The following is a 19,544-nucleotide window of genomic DNA, read 5'->3' as shown; positions in this document are numbered from 1 at the left end:
GTAACCGTTGGAAACGCTTCTCGCTTTAAATATTTATCAACATTCTCGACATCGGGCAGTTTAATTCAATAATAAGAAAAGTCGAAATCATTGTTTAATGTAAAAAATATATGTTTTAATATTGTAAGGCATTTTTAGAATCAATCGATTACTCTAAAAATGTCCAACAAAATGTAAAAAGGAAATCAGCTCCCTTTAAATCCTGCTTGATTCTCCAAATCGATAAGCGCGAAGAGAAATATTGCTGTCCGATTAAAGTTGAACCAACAGAGGATATATTAGAGGGAAAGTTTCTATTGAAAAGGACATTGTTCGGGGAAATGAACGTCTCGAGAACCTTCGCTAATCTCTGAACTGTGACTGATGAAAGTCAAAAACACAAGTGGTTAGCTTGTAACTTTATATAGGTATATAAATAAATATGAATGTGTGTGTCTATTCATACATGATGTTTCAGACAAATTGGCTGCTACCTAAAACAATTGGGCGAAAGAAAATTTGTTTAATTAAAACTAAACCCCACCATAATAAACTTCTAAACGAATTTAAGTGATTATATCTTAAATTATTACTTTATATATTACCAACTTTACGGTTCATATCTTCTCTATTGATAGGTTGAAAAATTCCAAGATCTCCGTGGTTGAAAACTTTTATTCAATTTGGTAAATTACATGGACGTTTCGGGCTCCTGGCCCATCATCAGGAACTAAGCATAGAGAAATCTCATGGTATAATTCACAATCTGAAGGCACATCCATCAGTAATTTCCAATTTTTTAAATAAAAGTATTTATCCCTGGACTATCCCAATGATACATATATATTATTTTTCCACCCCCTTTTTTTGTTGAGGGGAATTTCGTCAAAATTGTTTTAAAACTGTAATAGAAACATATATTTTATTTTAGTAGCATTACATTACCAAGGGGGTGGAAAAATAATATATATGTATCGTTGGCATAGTCCAGGTATAAATACTTTTAATTAAAAAATTGGAAATTACTGATGGGTGTGCCTTCAGATTTTGAATTATACCATGAGATTTCTCTATGTTTAGTTGCTGATGATGGGCCAGGAGCCCGAACGACCATGTAATTTACTAAATTGAATAAAAGTTTTCAACCACGGAGATCTTGGAATTTTTCAACCTATTAAATTATTGCCTAATATTAATTTGTGAATAAAACACATAAAGAGCAAAATGCAAACTGTGAAAAATAATGAACTGCACCCAATTGTTGTTTATCCATTAATTAAACCTCCCAATGTATATATGGCAAACTTATTACTTTTTACGGCTAGTGTAATTGTAACTTTTAACTATGTATTTGGGAGATGAAATGACAGTAGGACTCCTTGAAACTGCATAGAAAATATTAAATATCCTTAAAAGTTTGAACAGACTCAAAATAAAAAGTCAATCGAACTGTTCTTGCTGTTCTATATAAATAGTAATTCATTGCAATGTTTTTTATTAGTAGGACAAAAATATCTCTCATATAAGTAATAACATTGCATAAAACAACTCTCAAGAAGACCAATTAAACTTTTTATTACTTTTCATGAAGATTTTTAAAAAACTAACGATGCTACAAATATGCTTCTGTTATTTTTAATATACGTTACCTTTTCAGGATCTTTAACAAAGTTTTAATGGTTTTCGTGTTTTTCCAGATATAAATGGACCTATAAAATTAATAAATAATACGATTTGATTTGCATAGTTGAATATTATTTCTAAGCGTCTAAATTGTGATTTTTAGAATTTTCACCGTTCTCATTGGGACCTTTCTTTTCTTTGTTTTCTCTTTACTGTCGTTTGAAACATTTTTTTTAATGAGACGGCGTGTTGTTTGGGCGTATTGATTTTAGTGACAAAGCCGTAATGTGCCAGTAACTTTTTTCTGTTTTATTGTTCGTTCTCCGCCAAGTAATAATAAATAATTCGCGCTAAATGCAACGTTAGAAGATGTGGGTTGGCTATTCTTCGAAAATTGTAAAACAGTGTACAAATCTCGACGAAAACGATTTCCTGTTTATAAAAATAGGTCTCGATAAAAAAGAAAAAAAGCTCAACACCTGTTGTACTGTTTTTCTCCCCCAGCCACAATATCAACAGTCGTTTCAAAGACACTTTGCTTTGCCCACTTTCCCTTCGAGTCAACATTAATGGAAGCCACTGCGATTCTAATTAGTTCACTTTGTTAAATACTTTCACTACAGCTCAATCCATTTTAAGAGTTTTTTTCTCGCATCAAGAAAAATCATGCCGCTCCAGTATAAACATTCAGAAACGATGATAAAGAAATAAAACTTATTAAGGCGTAAAACCTTTTTCTATAAATTAACATTACCATTAATTAATAAATTAACATTACCATTAATTAATAAATTAAATTAACATTTAATTTATTAGGTTTCGTGATCCGCTTGACCAGTTAAATTCTTTTCAATTAATTAAGGGTTTGGTTGAGATAAAAAAGTCGGTGTCACAAGCGGGACTCGAACCGACGACCTCCGGCTAAATACGCCGCCGCTCTACCACTTCGATCCACTCGGACACCAACTTTCCATCTCAACCCCACCTTTTTGAATTTTCCCTCCTTTTTACAATTTTTCAATTGTCGTGTAATATATTTGATTCTCGGCGACAAATGAAATGGGCACGGAGAACTTTAGTGAAGTATATTACTATTACCATTTAATGATTCAATCCTGTAAAACTTATTTTATTAAATAATAAATTAAGTATGATCTTTTTCAGTTAGAAATAAAAAAATATTACCTTTACATACTTTTAATGTGGATTTCCTACAAATGTATTGAAAAATAAATTATAACTATAAAAATAATCTTTATGTAAGGTATTGATTGAGATAAAAAAGTCATTGTCACGAGCGGGAATCGAACCACTTCCCATCTCAACCCCACCTTTCGAATTTTCCCTCCTTTTTGCAATTTTTCAAAAAGGAGGGCAAATTCCTTGGCTAGAAGGAGGGAAAATTTGAAAAGAATGGCCGAGTGGATCGAAGTCACGATAGCTCAAGTGGTAGAGCAGCGGCGTATTTAGCCGAAGGTCGTGGGTTCGAATCCTGCTCGTAAAATTGAATTTTTTATCTCAACCAATACCTTACATAAGATTAATTAATTGAAAGACGTTATTTCGTCAATAGGACCACGAAATCTAAACAATATAAAAATAATGATAGATGTCTACATTTTAAGTCATTGATGAATTTATACTTTCCAAATAAATGAAAGTTCAGTTCAAGTCACACACACACACACACACACACACACACACACACACACACACACACACTCTCACTCACTCACTCACCCTCTCTCTCTCTCTCTCTTTTTTTCTCTATCTATCTACCTATCTTTTTATCTGTCTATCCATCTCTCTCTGTCTATCTTTCTCTGTCTATCTATCTTTCAACTTCCTCTCTCTCGCTATCTCCTTTCCGTTCCTTTTTTTCTGCCTTTGTTTTGTATTAGCACTAAACAAGTTAATAATAGCAAAATAAAAAAATAAAAATTATATAAAAGTAGCGTGTGGCTATGAAGTGTAAAGTGTAACAAATTTTACATCGTAATTTATGAATATGAGGTCCTGCCAGAGAAATTCAATTTTATTCTAATATTTAGTCCGATTTCTTTTGTCTAGATTTCTATCCTTAATTTGTCCAACTTTTAAACCAATTGAAGCGATTGTTTAAACTGATCTAGCAAAGGGTTTTGAGTTGTTTTCAGATATTATCCAGATATATTATCTAATGCATGTATATTCAATCATAACTAAAGGCATGTATCTACAATGTCCAAAAGCCATAAATTTGAACATCCCAGGGATTGCACAGGTCGTAAATAGCTGAAAGGTAATTAATTTTCCTATGACAGCTTACAACCGTTCATCGCTCGGATTGTTTGACAACAATGATCACAATTTTATTAAATTGAAAATATCAGCGCTTACATTTACGATGGAAAAAAGGTACAACTAAACTTTTATTCTTACCTAACATTTGGAAAATGTGATGTAAAATAATAAAATTTTGCCTTGATCTAATAATGTATTTACCTAATACAATTTTTAGAGCTGTAGTAATTGTTAAGATATTGTTTATTTTGTCTAGCTTTTGTTGGCCTTTCAAGCTCCACTTTTTTATTATATTAAAGTTTTAGTTTTGGTTTTTTTTATATAACATATCATATTTTTTGGAAAACAAATTTCATTTGTGGTTAAAATATTACAATTAATTAAGGTTTTTAGTTGAGATAAAAAAGTCAATGGAACGAGCGGGAAGATGGGGTTGAGAGGTGGGGTTGAGATGGGAAGTTGGTGTCCGAGTGGGTCGAGGTCACGATAGCTCAAGTGGTAGAGCAGCGGTGTATCAAGCCGAAGATCGTGGGTTCGTATCCCGCTCGTGCCATTGACTTTTTTTATCTCAACTAAAAACCTTAATTAATTGTAATATATTAATTGGTCAAGCGGACCACGAAATTAGTGAATTTATTGTAGTTAAAATATTGAATCGATCTTTTTGAGTTGTGCTGGAGCTTGGTTGTTTGGATAAAACTTAATATATTATAATGAAATGTTTTCATCGTTGATGCCCATTGGATGGAGAACATTATCATAATGAAGAAATGTAAAGAAGTATCGTTGTGCATTCTACTGATGATGATGATTATGGGTACTACGAAGAGGAGTTTGTGCTCCTCATGCACTTCAGCCTGAAGGCTTATTGTACTTCCTTATTTCCCTACTTCAGTGCAATCGACTCAATCCTTCTTCTCAGAAGTATTAGGTCTTTAACTGTCGCTGCTACAGCTTCATTCCCTGGGATTTTTTGTCCCCTAGGTTATGTCTTCACCGGAACGCGCTTTGCAATCGAAGATGATATGAGGGACTGTTTCTTCCTCCTCTTTGGATAATCTGCAAGTGGGATCATTGTTTGCCCATGCTATGTTAATGCTTTCTCAGATGCCAAAGACCGGTAAATAGTCAAATAGTTCCATCATTCCCCTGAATCTGGCCTGATGGTGGATTCTGTATTTTTTTTGTAATTCCAAGTTCAGAGCCTGGCCAGGGGGATGTTACCCAAAATTCCCTTGTTTCCTGGCGCCCAAGATATCATCAGATTGTGTTTTCTCAGGTTTTAAGATTCCGATATTACCCCAGACACTACGCAATTCAATAACCGGTTTGCAATTCAGCGAGAATCTTCTAAAATTGTGTTTCTTTCATTTTAACCAGTAAATAAGCATCTTTCAAAACCTTGCAAATACCCTTTGATTTTGAAAAAATAAATATCGTTGCGTTGTAGAGTGTTGAAATAATTATCAAAATAACGTTCTTCAAATAACGATTCCACCTGACCGACAGAGACAATCGTCAGATTGCGTGACATCAGAGAATAAACAGTGTAAGGCAGAACACCATAACTTTCCTTTTCTGCAAACTATATCGACCGATACGATAACGGCTGTGATGATGATGTCCGTCCCTAACCATAGTTTTATTTCGTTTATCAAATAATATTTCGTTCGACATAAAAATAATAGCCTGTGAACCTGAAATTTAATCATTACCGATCTTTTGGCTTGCCTATCTTTCCTGGTTTGGTCAGACAGACGGGTTTCAGCATTTCGCTATTTTCAATGTGTTTGTGTTCTTTTTGTGAAGTCAAGTATCTTTTATCAGGTGGTCAACACTGAAGATGGCGAAATGCCGGAACGCTTCTGGCAGGCCAACCCAGCGAGAACGGGCAGTCCCAAATGATCAATAACAATCAAAATTCAAGTTCACCCTGCGGGCAGCATCCAGAAATATCGCAATTAAAGTCCTATTGAGACAAATTCCTTGTAAATTCGGAATAAAATATGGAAATAAGTTTTTCAGACTAATCATGGCATGCCTCTAGTAAATCCACCTGGCTTTCGAGGAGCGTTTACGATTTATTTATTTTTTATCAACGCGCTTCACCGTTTTGTTATCTGACGACTTACTTGGATAGAATATTTATAAAGTATATTCGCTTATAATCGAAGAATAATATCATACCAATCTTAGCTTTCAATCTAGAGTAATCATCTAATCGATATGGTGATGCTGTCAGGCATTGTAATCTTTGAAAGAAATCTGTGTTTAAGGAAATGACACAGTAAACGTAAACTATCATACGTTTTAAAGTAAATAAAACAGTCAAAGATTGTTCACTAAAGTTAACGGCCTTATTAGATGACCTTAATTTTCTTTTGTTTGTAGGAGGCCATCTTTATACAAATTAACCATTTCAGTTTCTTGCTTAAACATGAATTTCATATTCATATTTTGCTAGAGCACTCGTTAGTACTTTTTTAATGTTAATTTTGATGAAATAATAAGTTTTTAACATACAACATCCCATGTAACAGTTTCTCACCGGTTGTTTGAGTCAACCAGTTTTGTTTAATTTCTTCTAAATTTTTAATCTCTCTGTCATACAATTTCAATAAAGTCAAGTTGGGTTCCAATAAACGTTATCTGGGCAATTTTGTGGGGTATTGTACTTCCGGGTTTGATTTGGAACAGTGGAAATAATATTTCCTCTTTTCCGTGCCAGCGATCGGCCGGAGGAGTGATTTATCAGATCTTGATTTTCGTTCGATTCGATTTCCTCGGCCCAGATAATATATGTTTTCAATTTTTTCTTACGTGCAATTTGAATTCTTCTGGCGTATTGCCTTATCCATCTGTCCCAGCAGGCGATAAAGCACTGCTTTCGGGGCAGACAACCGCTTTAATTTAAATTTACTTTGTAAACTTAAAGGCCGGCAAGTTGGTAATTGACTAAGCCACGGAAGACGCTATCAGAAATAATGGTTTGTTAAATTGCTTGATAACTAAAAGCGAGCAGCGTTTTGCCTAATTATTATATAATTATATGGCTTAATATTGATTCATGATGGAACAATGTGATATATGAGTACGGCTGAGTGGATACCCATTTCCACATTTGAGATAAGAATCTGTATTTTGTATTTAAACTAATTTGCTAACTAAATTGAAAACAAACACTTTGAGCCCTGAAGATGATCTCAATAAAGATCGAAACGTTGGCACGATAAAGGAAATATTTTTCTAAACCAACGTCACACCAGACCGCAATTCACGATCTCCAAATTATCGTTTTATTTAACCACGCAAACTTAAGTCTCGTCTTTCTCCCAATTAACGTGAGCTGTACATTTTACATTATACATACAATTTTGACAGACTGTTTTGGTTTTTACAATTTATTTTAGAAATAGAACACAAGAATAAATAAAGTTTTACACATTTTGTTACTATATCTTTCACACTTCAACAAGTTTTGGTGGAGAGAGAGAGAGAGAGAGAGAGAGAGAGAGAGAGAGAGAGAGAGAGAGAGAGAGAGAGAGAGAGNAGAGAGTGAGAGTGAGAGAGAGAGAGAGTGAGGGAGAAAGGGAGAGAATAATTTATTCTGGGTCTAGAGAAGAAGACCTAAGAATAACAAAAAGGTCACATAAATGTTTTACAAATCTGGCCCTTGAATTAAGGAAAATCTGACGTTAACATCAGTAAAATAAATTTAACTAAATCACATAATACAAAATATAAAAAATAGAAATAATAGTAGGAGTATAAGTCGAGAAAGAAAGATAACAAATTTTAAAATGTAGCAAAAGGACCTAATAATATGTGAACTACGTTGTCTCTGTTTAGAGGGACCTGAGGTGAGGGGATTTAAGAGAGGTAAAGTAGCTTTGCGGATTGGCAAAGGAAGTGAATTCAGAGATTTGTGGCTCGAGCTAGGAAGGACCCCTCAAATGGTAACGTTTTTTGCTGAGAAATATACCAGACATTGTGAAACGAGAGGGTGTTAAGAGGATTTGAACTGAAGTAGCTTGAAAATGTATTGAGATCGATTAGAGTTTATGGACTGGTAAAGTAAGGAGCCTAGGAAATATTTTGTACGGGAGAAGGGATAAAGTCAGGATAGATCTGCATGCAGGGACGTAAGACGGGAGTGCCGAATATAATCTGACACAAAAATTCAGCAGTCTTTTCAGACCCCTTCCTTCCCTCCCTTCAGACTTGTTCCACCGGAAGTCCCCCATCTGCGGCACAGCTGTAGTCGAAGAGGGGAAAGATGACGGTGGAGGCAAGGAGTTTACGAGTGGTGGCAGAATGATCCAGGACCGCCGGTATTGAATGAAGGATCCAATACAGCGTCGGGAAATTTGGAAAATGTGTGATTTCCTAGACATGTTTTGTTCGAAGGTTTTTAACAGTAGAGCAGAAGGAGATAGGCTGGTTGATGGTAGCGAAAGGAGGGTATTTGAGGAGGTGACAAGATCGTATTACAATGGCTTTGGACTTATAGTATTTAATTCTACGTTGATTTTATGTGCCCATTCGTTTAGGGAATTCTAATCTTCTTCTTGAATTCTGGGGATAGTCAAATGTATGGTTTCAAATGGGTTTTGTACCTAATTGTTATATTATTTTAATATAATTTGTTGTCATTTTTATAAAGTGTTTTCAAAACAAAGGACTTTTAACACCGTGTATATTCTTTCTTCTTTTGCTTTCACTCCGGAGGGTCGTCACTCCCCGATGTGCCTAGACCCTAGACACTACACTGCTGGAAGGTCGTTGGTGACACTATATTTTCCATCACCCCTCACCACTCACACTAATAAATACACGAACTCAAACAAAACGCATAATGACAAAACACACGGAATCTAGGTACCCACAAAACGATTGCTGTACTCGAGAACCATTCTGAAATCGGGCGGTACAACACGCTCTCTGTATGGAACCAAGGCATGACACGCCTCTGTTATGTGGGATACATTGACAACAATTCCCTGCATAAGAAGTACCGGCGCGTGCTTTGGCCCAAAGCAGGTGCCCGTGTGTCAATTGCGTATGGACCATCCTCAATCTGTTGAGGACGATCCCTCCTCTCCGGCCCAGGTTCTCTGATAATCATGCTCTTGACTCGTACGTATCAGTAGGTTGCCAAGCCGAAGCATATCCTCAGCGCCAGTCCGGCCCTCGCTAAGTTTTCACCGACAGACAACGCTGTATGGACACTCGAGAATCATCGTAGGGTTCCCTAGCTTGGCCACGAATCCGCCGCAGAACCAAGAGTAAATTGCTCTCTCTCCAAAGTTCGGGAGGACGCTCAGTTCGCAGGACAGACTGGCCAAGAGGCTGGTCCTGAACGTCCCCGAGATCGCTCTAAGACCCTGACTGTTAAGCCTATCGAGCTTTCTCAGGCACGTTTTCCAGGCCGGGAGTAAGCCATACACCCATAAAAGATTCTCGAACAAAGTAACGTTTTTAACAGGCAATTAATTAAGGTTTTTAGTTGAGATAAAAAAGTCAATGGCACGAGCGGGATTCGAACCCACGATCTTCGGCTTGATACGCCGCTGCTCTACCACTTGAGCTATCGTGACCTCGATCCACTCGGACACCACTCCCCGCTCGTGCCATTGACTTTTTTATCACAACTAAAAACCTTAATTAATTGTATGATATTATTTGGTCAAGCGGACCACGAAACTAGTGACTTTAATAAGTTTAAAATCAAGTATCCTTCACTAAAGCTCTCCGTGGCCATTTCATTTGTCGCCGAGAATCAAATTGATTACATTTGAAAAATGGCAAAAAGGAGGGAAAATTCCAAAGGTGTGGTTTGAGATGGGAGGTTGGTGTCCGGGTGGATCGAGGTCACGATAGCTCAAGTGGTAGAGCAGCGGCGTATCAAGCCGAAGATCGTGGGTTCGAATCCCGCTCGTGCCATTGACTTTTTATCTCAACTAAAAACCTTAATTAATTGTATCATACTAATTGGTCAAGAGGACCACGAAACTAGTGAATTTGATAAGTTTTTAACAGGGTCTCTCTGTCCACTCCCCACCTAAACCGACCAACAAATTTTAAAGGTGGGAGTCTATTAAAATCAGACCTCTTATATTTGTTATGTTTTCATAAATTGTACGTAAATTTTTCTATTTTGGTTGGTGTAAGTTGTAGTATTGTTAATAATAAATCAATCAATTGTAGTGCCCTTAGGAAAGCGAAATATATGTGCCGACGTTTGGCAAACTCATAAAAGTTTGGTCGTTGGACCATATCCATGATCAACATCTAAAATTAAAAGATACGACATTAAATTCTTTAAGAAACGTTTTAAATGACGCCCTGACACCTTTTCTCAATGTTTGTCTGATTATGGCGAAGCAACATTATTATTGCAAATAGTAATTTCCATATAAGTTAGATTTCCACTTCGTTTCTAACAGGTGACTATAAGAAACCGAATTGTTTAATTTAACCTGGATTGTTGCGCCACGCCGTTGGTCTGGAATGTCGGGGTAGTGGTACAATTATTACACGGTTATTTCAACGGAGCAAGCACGTTTTTCGGGACTTATAACCTTGGAAGGAGTAATGCCCTCCTGAAACCGAGGAAAAGCGCAGGCACACCATAAATTACAGAAAGGGGGAATGCAATTGCTCATAAAGGACGCGGTATAAACAAAATCCTGCCGTCTACCACCTACTCTTGCTTTTACAAATTACCGTTAGCGAAAGTTTGGCAAATCATAAGTCACAAGTCCTGAATTTTCGATTTACCTACTAAATTATAGACGGGAAAACTTTTAAATAAAATTTTAATAAATTTTTATTACTTTCCTGTACGTTTCAACTTGTAGTTGAATAAATTCTAATAAACAGGATGAAAAAATTTAAATTCAGGTAAAATCATTTAACAGTTACAAAAAACAGGAAGACTTTTTAAATATTTCGGGCTGGAAGCAGCACTAGTTCTCGTCATGGTGTACATACGTTGAAAAAGGTTGCCCTTTCTTTTTTACCAAAAATTATTTATCTTGAGCCCGTAATAAATGATGATGTTATCCAATTCAATAAATCTCAGCTTTCTGCAATTGTCTTTCGTTCCGAATATCTCGTTCGTGGTCGGTTCTAGACCCGTGGTGGCTATCAACAATCTCGAAGATAACAGTAATAAAAAATGGGAACGCACAGCATGAAGTCGTAGTGCGTTTGCTATTGGATTTGGAAAAGCTGGATGTAGTAAAATATGTTTGAAATCTTGTTATCTTCGTGATAGACAATAAAAACCAACTATAAACAAGGTATTTCTTATTAAAGTTATCAATTTTGAAATATGTGTTGTATAAAGTTAGTAAAGCATTTTATGTTTCGTTACGACTTTATTTGTTTTATTTTATATTTTAATGTCATATCTAATTTATAATATGACGTTAGCAGATCGAAAGGGTAACATTTTTTTCTTTTTAGATTTGAAGGGTTTCCATGCCGTTTTGATCATTTTTAAACTCAAAATGACGGATCGGGTCCAAAGGGGGTGCGTATGCAAATGCTTGATATGCTGACGAGTTCTTAATTGACCGGAGTCATGGGTCGACGAATTTTTTACCCTCATCGACCCAAACCAAAACATCCTGCCATTCCGATTTATTCCCGGGTATACCTCAAAGCTCAAAGTTCGCTTAATGTGTATGTTGTAAATAATAAATGGGCTTATGATTTGAATACTGTTAAGACAATCTTCACCCGGATAATCGCATTTTTGTCACAAACATTCAAATTTAACAAATGTACTTTTTTTAAAATAAATATTTTAAGGTATGTATTTTTTTTACAAAACGATGAATCGCTCACAAGTTGATGTCACGGATTATCCTATTTACCAATTTTTCTTAAATCTCCACTCTTGGCACATTCGGAGAATATCGAACCCTTCTTTTTTTCTTCATATCTTACAAAGTCGAGCAAAAATTCCCATTATAACTGTATATATTTACAACCCTCTAAGACATGTAAAGTGGAGGTTAATCCGCGTCGATCCTTTCTTTCATGAATTCTTAAAATGAGAATATTTTTATCAAAAATTAATATATAAATAAAATAAATAATAAATAAATTAAACATAAGATAATACTAAGTGTAAAATGTGTGGTGATTAGTGACCGTTAATCGATAATTATTCAGAAATCGTGAGATGCGGTCTGGTGTGATGTAGGTATCAGAAAAACATTTTCTTTATCGTGCCAACGTTTCGATCTTTATTGAGATCATCTTCAGGGCTCAAAGTGTTTGTCTTCTGTGTAATTGTGACATTCTTGCGTGTCGTGTTGAGACGTTGAGACTCTTAGAGTTTGAGATAAAGAAAATGTTTTTCTAAAACCTACATCACACCTCTGCATCTCACGATTTCTGAATAATTAAGAGTAAAATTAGAATTTCTTTTTTTCCTTATAGCGCTTTTTTTGTCAATAGCCGAAATATTTTGACAATTCGGAAAGGACGAGTGAGAAGAAGAGGTAAAATGTAAACGAAGAGATTTGTATTTAAATCTTATAGTTGAATTTATTTCAAAGCTAATATGCTAAAATTAATTATTCATAGAACACTTAAACAATTATGTGGTGAACTTAGGTTTGAAATATTCCGGAAGTTATCCTTTTTAAATGCTTATTATTTTAATGGTATTATTATTATTTTATTGATTTAATGGTTTTCATATAATTCAGAGATTTTGTGGATCACTCTTCCCATTTATTCAATACTTAATTTAGGGGGGCTTAATTTACGAGAGAGATACAGAAAGATAGATAGATATAGAGAAAGCGGATGAGAGGATGAGGCAAACGAAGAAAAGCGAAAATGAGGCAAACGAGAGAGAGAGAGAGAGAGAGAGAGAGAGAGAGAGAGAGAGAGAGAGAGAGAGAGGAATGAGGCAGAAAAAGAAAGAGTGAGACAGTGGAAGGAGAAGAGACTAACAATATCTATTAAACTACTTTACTTTATATATAGTTCAGATTTTAGGAATTGACGTTTTTGTTTGTAGAGTTGTCGACAAAGAAGAGGGAATACGTATGTGCATAAACGATATATTAAGCGAATTATTTAGATTATAATTTGAAAATTTTCCGAAGCAAGAAGTTTTTACTTCAGTAATTCAACCGATAATTGTTTGTGTTATAGGTATTGGAAAAGGATGCCGTTGGACGTGACTGGCCAATTTGGGCATGACATCATTAGTCATACACCAATCGCCTATTCTTCTTCTCCTGTTCGTTCTCGTTCTCCTTCCTTCTCCGTCGCTCTGCCGCGCTCCCAGGCCTCCTTCGAGAAGCACCACTTGCGGAGACAAACTATGTGAGATTGATATTAAAAACAAACTGAATGCAAGACAGAACCCCCTGGACTTTTTGTACCTACAAGAATGGGACTTCAACCTCAGAGATCGGTGCGAGTTTTGCCCTCAAGGAGATGAATCCGGAATCGTCGTGACCATCCTCGGCCTTTTCGAACTCACGGTGGACAATGAAGAAAGAAAAGAGGGAAAGTGGGAGCTTGAAGCTGCCAACCTCGCCGTCCGTCATATTAACGAACAAAACATTCTCGGACCAAAGTACAAGCTAGCACTTATCGTAAATGATACAAAGGTAACGAAACATTATGTCATATTTTAAAGAAATATACGTTACAATAGGGTTTGGATTTAACACAGCACGTCCGATGTTTGACGTGTTAGCTATCCGGTTATCCCATTGTCACGTTCCGAGGATCGCACAATCGCCAATCCGTTGGATTTCGAGTGTTCGAATTTAGATATCCGCTGAAGGATATTGATCAGCGTATGATTAATAATCTCAGTTCCAGCTGACAATACTGATCAACGTATGAAGAGGAAGGTTGAGAGTCTATCAAGTAGGAGCCACTACACTTGAATAAACGTGCTTCCTCAGCCCCTTCATATCTGACAAGACCGATCTATAAATTACTCAAAACGGCATTGTCAAGTTATAAAAATCAAAATGACAAAACAATCTATACATGGTGGTAAGAAAAAGACAAAAGTAATAAAAGTAAAATAATGTTTATTTATTTAGAAATCGTGAGATGCGGTCTGCTGTGATGTAGGTTTCAGAAAAACATTTTCTTTATCGTGCCAACGTTTCGATCTTTATTGAGATCATCTTCAGGGCCTGGGATTTACAAATATTGTTTACATATTACAATTAGAGTCACACTGGCACTCTTGACACGACACGCAAGAATGGCACAATTACACAGAAGACAAACACTTTGAGTAAGTAGAAATACTTTGATGGAATATATAAAAAAAATATATTTTGCATTGTGTAAATTCACTTTTCCACATCCAAAATGTAATTGTTATATGTAAACAATGTTTGTAAATCCCAGGCCCTGAAGATGATCTCAATAAAGATCGAAACGTTGGCACGATAAAGAAAATGTTTTTGTGAAACCTACATCACACCAGACGGCATCTCAAGATTTCTAAATAAATATCGATTAACGGTCACTAATCACCACACATAAAATAATTGTCTTTAATTACCCCTTTATAGACACCAAAAATAATAATTCTATTTACTAACCAAAAATAATCATTCTTGCCCTCTTTTCCTCTATTTCTACTTCTTTTGTCTCACCGTATTAGTCTCTTATTTTCTCCCACTCTCTCTTTCTTGTCTAACCATCTATCCTCCTTTTTCCTCTTTCACCGTCTAGATCTGCAGTTTTGTCGTACCTCCCCCTCTCTTTCCTTATGTTGTTCTGGCAGTTGATCCATTCTCATTTTCTCTCTCTATCCTCTCTCTCTTTTCCTCGTTCGTCCCTCTTTCTCTCTCTTTCTCTCTCTCTTCCTTTTCTATGTATCTGTCTGTCTATCGGTCAGTCTTTTCAACCATCGTTTTAACTGTTTTTTTTTCCCTTCATTATTCTTGATTATTTGCAATATAATAGTATAATTATTACGCTCCATTACTGCTTCCTCTTCTCGACTTTTATTATATTTTATTACTCTTCCTCTTTATGTTTCTTTCTTTCACTCTCTCTCTCTCTCTCTCTCTCTCTCTCTCTCTCTCTCTCCGTATCTATCCGTCTGTCGATCTGTCTAATTTACCATATTTCTCAATATTTGCAAAATAATTATTACTCTCCATTACTGCTTACTCTATTCGTCTTTTATTACTTTTTATTACTCTTTCTCTCTATGCTTCTTTCTTTCACTTTTACTTTCTCTCTCTCTCCCTCTCTCTCTTTCTCCTTCTCTCTCACAACGTATCTATCCGTCTGTCAGTCTGTCTAATTTACCATATTTTTGAATATTTGCAAAATAATTATTACTCTCCATTACTGCTCACTCTTTTCGTCTTTTATTACTTTTTATTACTCTTTCTCTCTATGTTTCTTTCTTTCATTTTTACTTTCTCTCTCTCCCTCTCTATCTATCCATCCTCTCTATCTATCTATCACTTCCTCTCTCTCTCTCTCTCTCTCTCTCTCTCTCTCTCTCTCTCTTTTTCACCCGTTCGTCTCTCTCTCTCTCCTTCTCTCTCTCTCTCTCTCTGTCTCTCTCTTCTATGTATCTGTCTGACTGTCGGTCAGTGGTTTTAACCATCGTTTTAACTTTTTTTATTTCCCTTCATTATTCTTGATTATTTGCAATATAAGAGTATAATTATTACGCTCCATTACTGCTTCCTCTTCTCGAGTTTTATTATATTTTATTACTCTTCCTCTTTATATTTCTGTCTTTCACTCACACACACTCTCTCTCTCCCTCTGTCTCTCTCTGCGTATCTATCCGACTGTCGGTTTGTTTAATTTACCATATTTTTGATTATCTGCAAAATAATGATTATTCTACATTACTGCTTACTCTTCTTGTATTTTATTACTTTTTATTATTCTTTCTCTCAGTTCAGTTCAAGTCTCACACACACTCTCCCTCTCTCTCTCTCTCTCTCTCTCACTCTCTCTCTCACTCTCTCTCTCTCTCTCTATCGCTCTCTCTCTCTCTCTATCTATCTATCTATCTAGCTATTTATCTATAAATGTATCTCCTAATATCATAGTTTTTTCTGCATTATTTTTTTTTAGTTCACAATCTGGCTTGTGTTAAGGTTTTATTAGACAATTAAAATAAGAATAATAATGATCCAAATGTAAATAGAATATTTACATATTGCAGTGTAAAATTGGAGGTTGTAGCTTGATGAGTCTTGCGTGAGCTGAAAGCGGTCCAGAGGTCTTCTTTTTAAGCCCGAGCTGAAAACGGAGTCCAGCCGATGAAACAATTTTATAAACTGGAACGTTCCCTGGTTTCATGAAAGACATAGTATTTTCCCTTTTTATGTAGACTAAAATGTTTATTCTTTGTATTGGATCCTTTTCTCCCTCTAAGGCCGGACTCTCTTTTCACTTCACGTGGCATGGCGATAGGCCTGTTGTGTTGTGATATTTTCAATCACATCTATTTTTAATATCCCCACCCCTTTACGCAGAATAACAAGATTATTTCATTAAAGCTTTACTTGGAAATACCAATATACCACCCAAATACAAATGGTTATCCATCAGAAGAAATCAGAATACTAATGAACCCAAAAATAGCTAAATACACTTTTCCAATTATTTAATATTAGGATAACACGGTAAAATTAAAAGATTTCTTCTTGTATTCTTGAGGGATTAATAGAAGCACGCTCAGAAATAAACATAAATATAAATAAAAGCCGTTTAATGACACAACAAAATGAATTTCACCGGAAAACAATCTTAATAATGTTCTTTCAACACAAAGAATTGATTTAACGAACCGTCCTATCATTAAAACTGCTTCGTTAGGACAAAATCAATTAACTTACCGCTAAAAAAGTCTGTTAACTGAGGGCTTTGATGAAAATTTATTATATTTAAAGATTTTCCCTATTAATATTATCCTATTTCCCGATAAGAGGTCTAGTATCGTAAGATATGAGGGACATGGTAAATTGATATTTTGTTCATAGGTGGCTAATTACGATAACCCTACAGAATTTACATTATACATTATACCTATCCACGATCATGATTTGTTTTTTTTTGTTCAATTAAATTTTTAAGATAACTAATTAAATATACAAACTACCTTTAATGTTCATATTGTTCTGTAATGTTTTAAGAAATAAACAGAGCATTGAATAAGTTAATAGTTCGTTCTTCGTTCTCTACAATGTTGATCCAGTATTTTTCTATAATTTATGACCATATTTATAAGTGTTAGCAAACGATTAAAGTAAGATAATGCAAAATTAATTTTTTCTTATGATTTGCTAAATTAAAAAAGAGTTTTAGTATGTAATTGGTTATATATAAAACTATTGAAAATAATAAATTTTTGCTACCCCTTCTATTTTCCAACTCTCACCTGTCTTTTTCTCTTCCTCTCTTTCTACCTTTTTATGTCTGTTACGTTTTCAATGCTCTATTTATTTTTCTCTCCCTCTCCCTCGATTTCAATATTTTGAAACATATATATATATATATATATATATATATATATATGTTCTCACCTTTCCTTTACTCTCTTCCTCTTTTCTCTTTTTATTATACTCTTCCTCTATCTCATTTTCTTCCTCTCGCTCTTCCTCTTTTTCACTCACCCTCTCTCTTTCTCTCTCTCTCTCTCTCTCTCTCTCTCTTTCTTTGAAATCCTCCCACCTACTCATACATATATATCTATTTTTTGAAAATTGTTTTATTCTATCTTGTGATATTTTTTTATATTTTGGTTGAAAAATTTCTGCACGCTTTACCATTTCCTTCAAAAGCGTATACGTTTTGTTAGAAGATTTACTTACTATCTGACAGAGATAGAAGTTGCATAGTTTTTTAAAGGGAATTATTTTAGTTTATATTGTACGGTCATTATCAATTTTTTCTTCAGGTGGCTTTTCCGTTTCAGGTAAATTATGTTTATCTAAGCTCGTTCACACTCCTAAAAGATAAGTTTTCTTTTGTAACATCAAGCCAGCTGATATAATTAGTTAAAACTGAATAAACTAACATTTTAAGTGATTAAGAATAATCTCAATTAACAAATAGCAAAATTTTGATAATCAGTAAGTTAATTAGCAAATTCATGAATCAGTATATTGAAATGTGAACTACGGAAATATTGCTTTTCAGTTAGAAATTTTGTCACATAGAATCAATTGTTCGTTCACTCGGTACTGTCTCATTAGGATTTGGAGTCGTACTTTAATCTGTACGTTATGATTACAAATTCCCTTAATTAATTAATTTAATTTATGAACTAAATTCATCATTATGTAATAATAATAGTAATAAAATTAGTAAAGATTATATAATATTAACTGGTTCTTTTGTACTATCTATCACATTGGCCCTTTTTCTATTCTCTCTCTCTCTCTCTCTCTCTCTCTCTCTAATTCCCTCTCTATTTAGTTCTGTCTTTCTATCTGCCGGTCTTACTATATATTCATCGTTCTCTCTCTCTCTCTCTACCTTTCTCTCACTCTCTCTTTTCTTTTCTTTCCTCTCCTGATAAGTCGTCTTGTTTTTTCTTACACTTTCTCTTTTTTATGTGGGTCTCTTTAATTCAGTATCTATCTCTTTTCGTGTTTATCTTTGTAGCTCTTTCTTTATGTTTCTCTGTCTCCTGTTTCCTCCCCCCACTCTCCCTATTCAGTTCTATATTTCCATCTGTCGGTCTCTCTTTTCTTACACTTTTTCTTTTTTATGAGGGTCTCTTTCGTTCAGTGTCTATCTCTTTTCGTGTTTATCTTTGTAGCACTTCCTTTATGTTTCTCTGTCTCCTGTTTCCTCCCCCCACTCTCCCTATTCAGTTCTATATTTCCATCTGTCGGTCTCTCTTTTCTTACACATTTTCTTTTTTATGGGGGTCTCTTTCGTTCAGTGTCTATCTCTTTTCGTGTTTATTTTGTAGCTCTTTCTTTATATTTCTCTGTGTCCCTGTCCCTCCTCTCTCTCTCTCTCTCTCTCTCTCTCTCTCTCTCTCTCTCTCTCTCTCTCTCTCTCTATTCAGTTCTATATTTCCATCTGTCGGTCTCTACCTTTGATCATCGTTCTCTATCTCCCTCCCTCTCTTTTTCTTCCCTCTCCTGATAAGTCTTATGTCTTCTTTTTTTAATGTCTCTCTTTATTTCAATGTCTATCTCTTTTCGTGTTTATTTTTGTAGATCTTTCTTTATATTTATCTGTCTGTCTGTTTCTCTCCGCGCGCACACACATACACTTAAAGCCAGAAACACACTTACTCGATGCTACGCCATGCGACGCTACCCGATGCTATCCGACGCAAATCAAAACTCCGATTTTCCATAAGGTTGCATTACCCCCGTGCACATCTACCCGATGCTATGCCACGCTAACCTACCTGACGCTCTGCGATCCCCACTGTCCAGATTTTCGTCGGATCGCATCGAGTACAGTCGAATACAAAAGAACCGGACACTCATATTTTTATTCAAACTACATGTATTATTGTCGTTATATTAATTACAACATACTTATTTTAATATAAACCAAATTAACTGTGATTAAAAATTAATTAGTTTTTATTTAAAAAATTAATTTTAATGGTTTGGTAGAAAATTAATCAAAACACCGGAATACGATTTTTT

At 35.1% G+C, this 19,544-nt stretch overlaps 1 protein-coding gene across 2 annotated transcripts in view; it reads left to right on the top strand.

The window, feature by feature from the left end:
- The window catches only part of LOC106670095 (gamma-aminobutyric acid type B receptor subunit 1), a 227,852-nt gene that overhangs the window by 83,168 nt on the left and 125,140 nt on the right, over positions 1-19,544 (top strand). For both annotated transcript variants that reach the window (XM_024230693.1, XM_024230692.1), the window contains exon 2: positions 13,066-13,529. In XM_024230693.1, the coding sequence (XP_024086461.1) occupies positions 13,110-13,529 (420 nt within the window). In that variant the 5' untranslated portion in view covers positions 13,066-13,109. The remainder of the gene's footprint in view (positions 1-13,065; positions 13,530-19,544) is intronic.

The sequence above is a fragment of the Cimex lectularius genome, unplaced genomic scaffold (genome assembly GCF_000648675.2).
Source record: "Cimex lectularius strain Harlan isolate CLEC.00 unplaced genomic scaffold, Clec_2.1 scaffold40, whole genome shotgun sequence".
Lineage (NCBI taxonomy): Eukaryota > Metazoa > Arthropoda > Insecta > Hemiptera > Cimicidae > Cimex > Cimex lectularius.
Note: the sequence above shows the minus strand (reverse complement) of the source record. Positions and strands in the feature narration are given on the sequence as shown.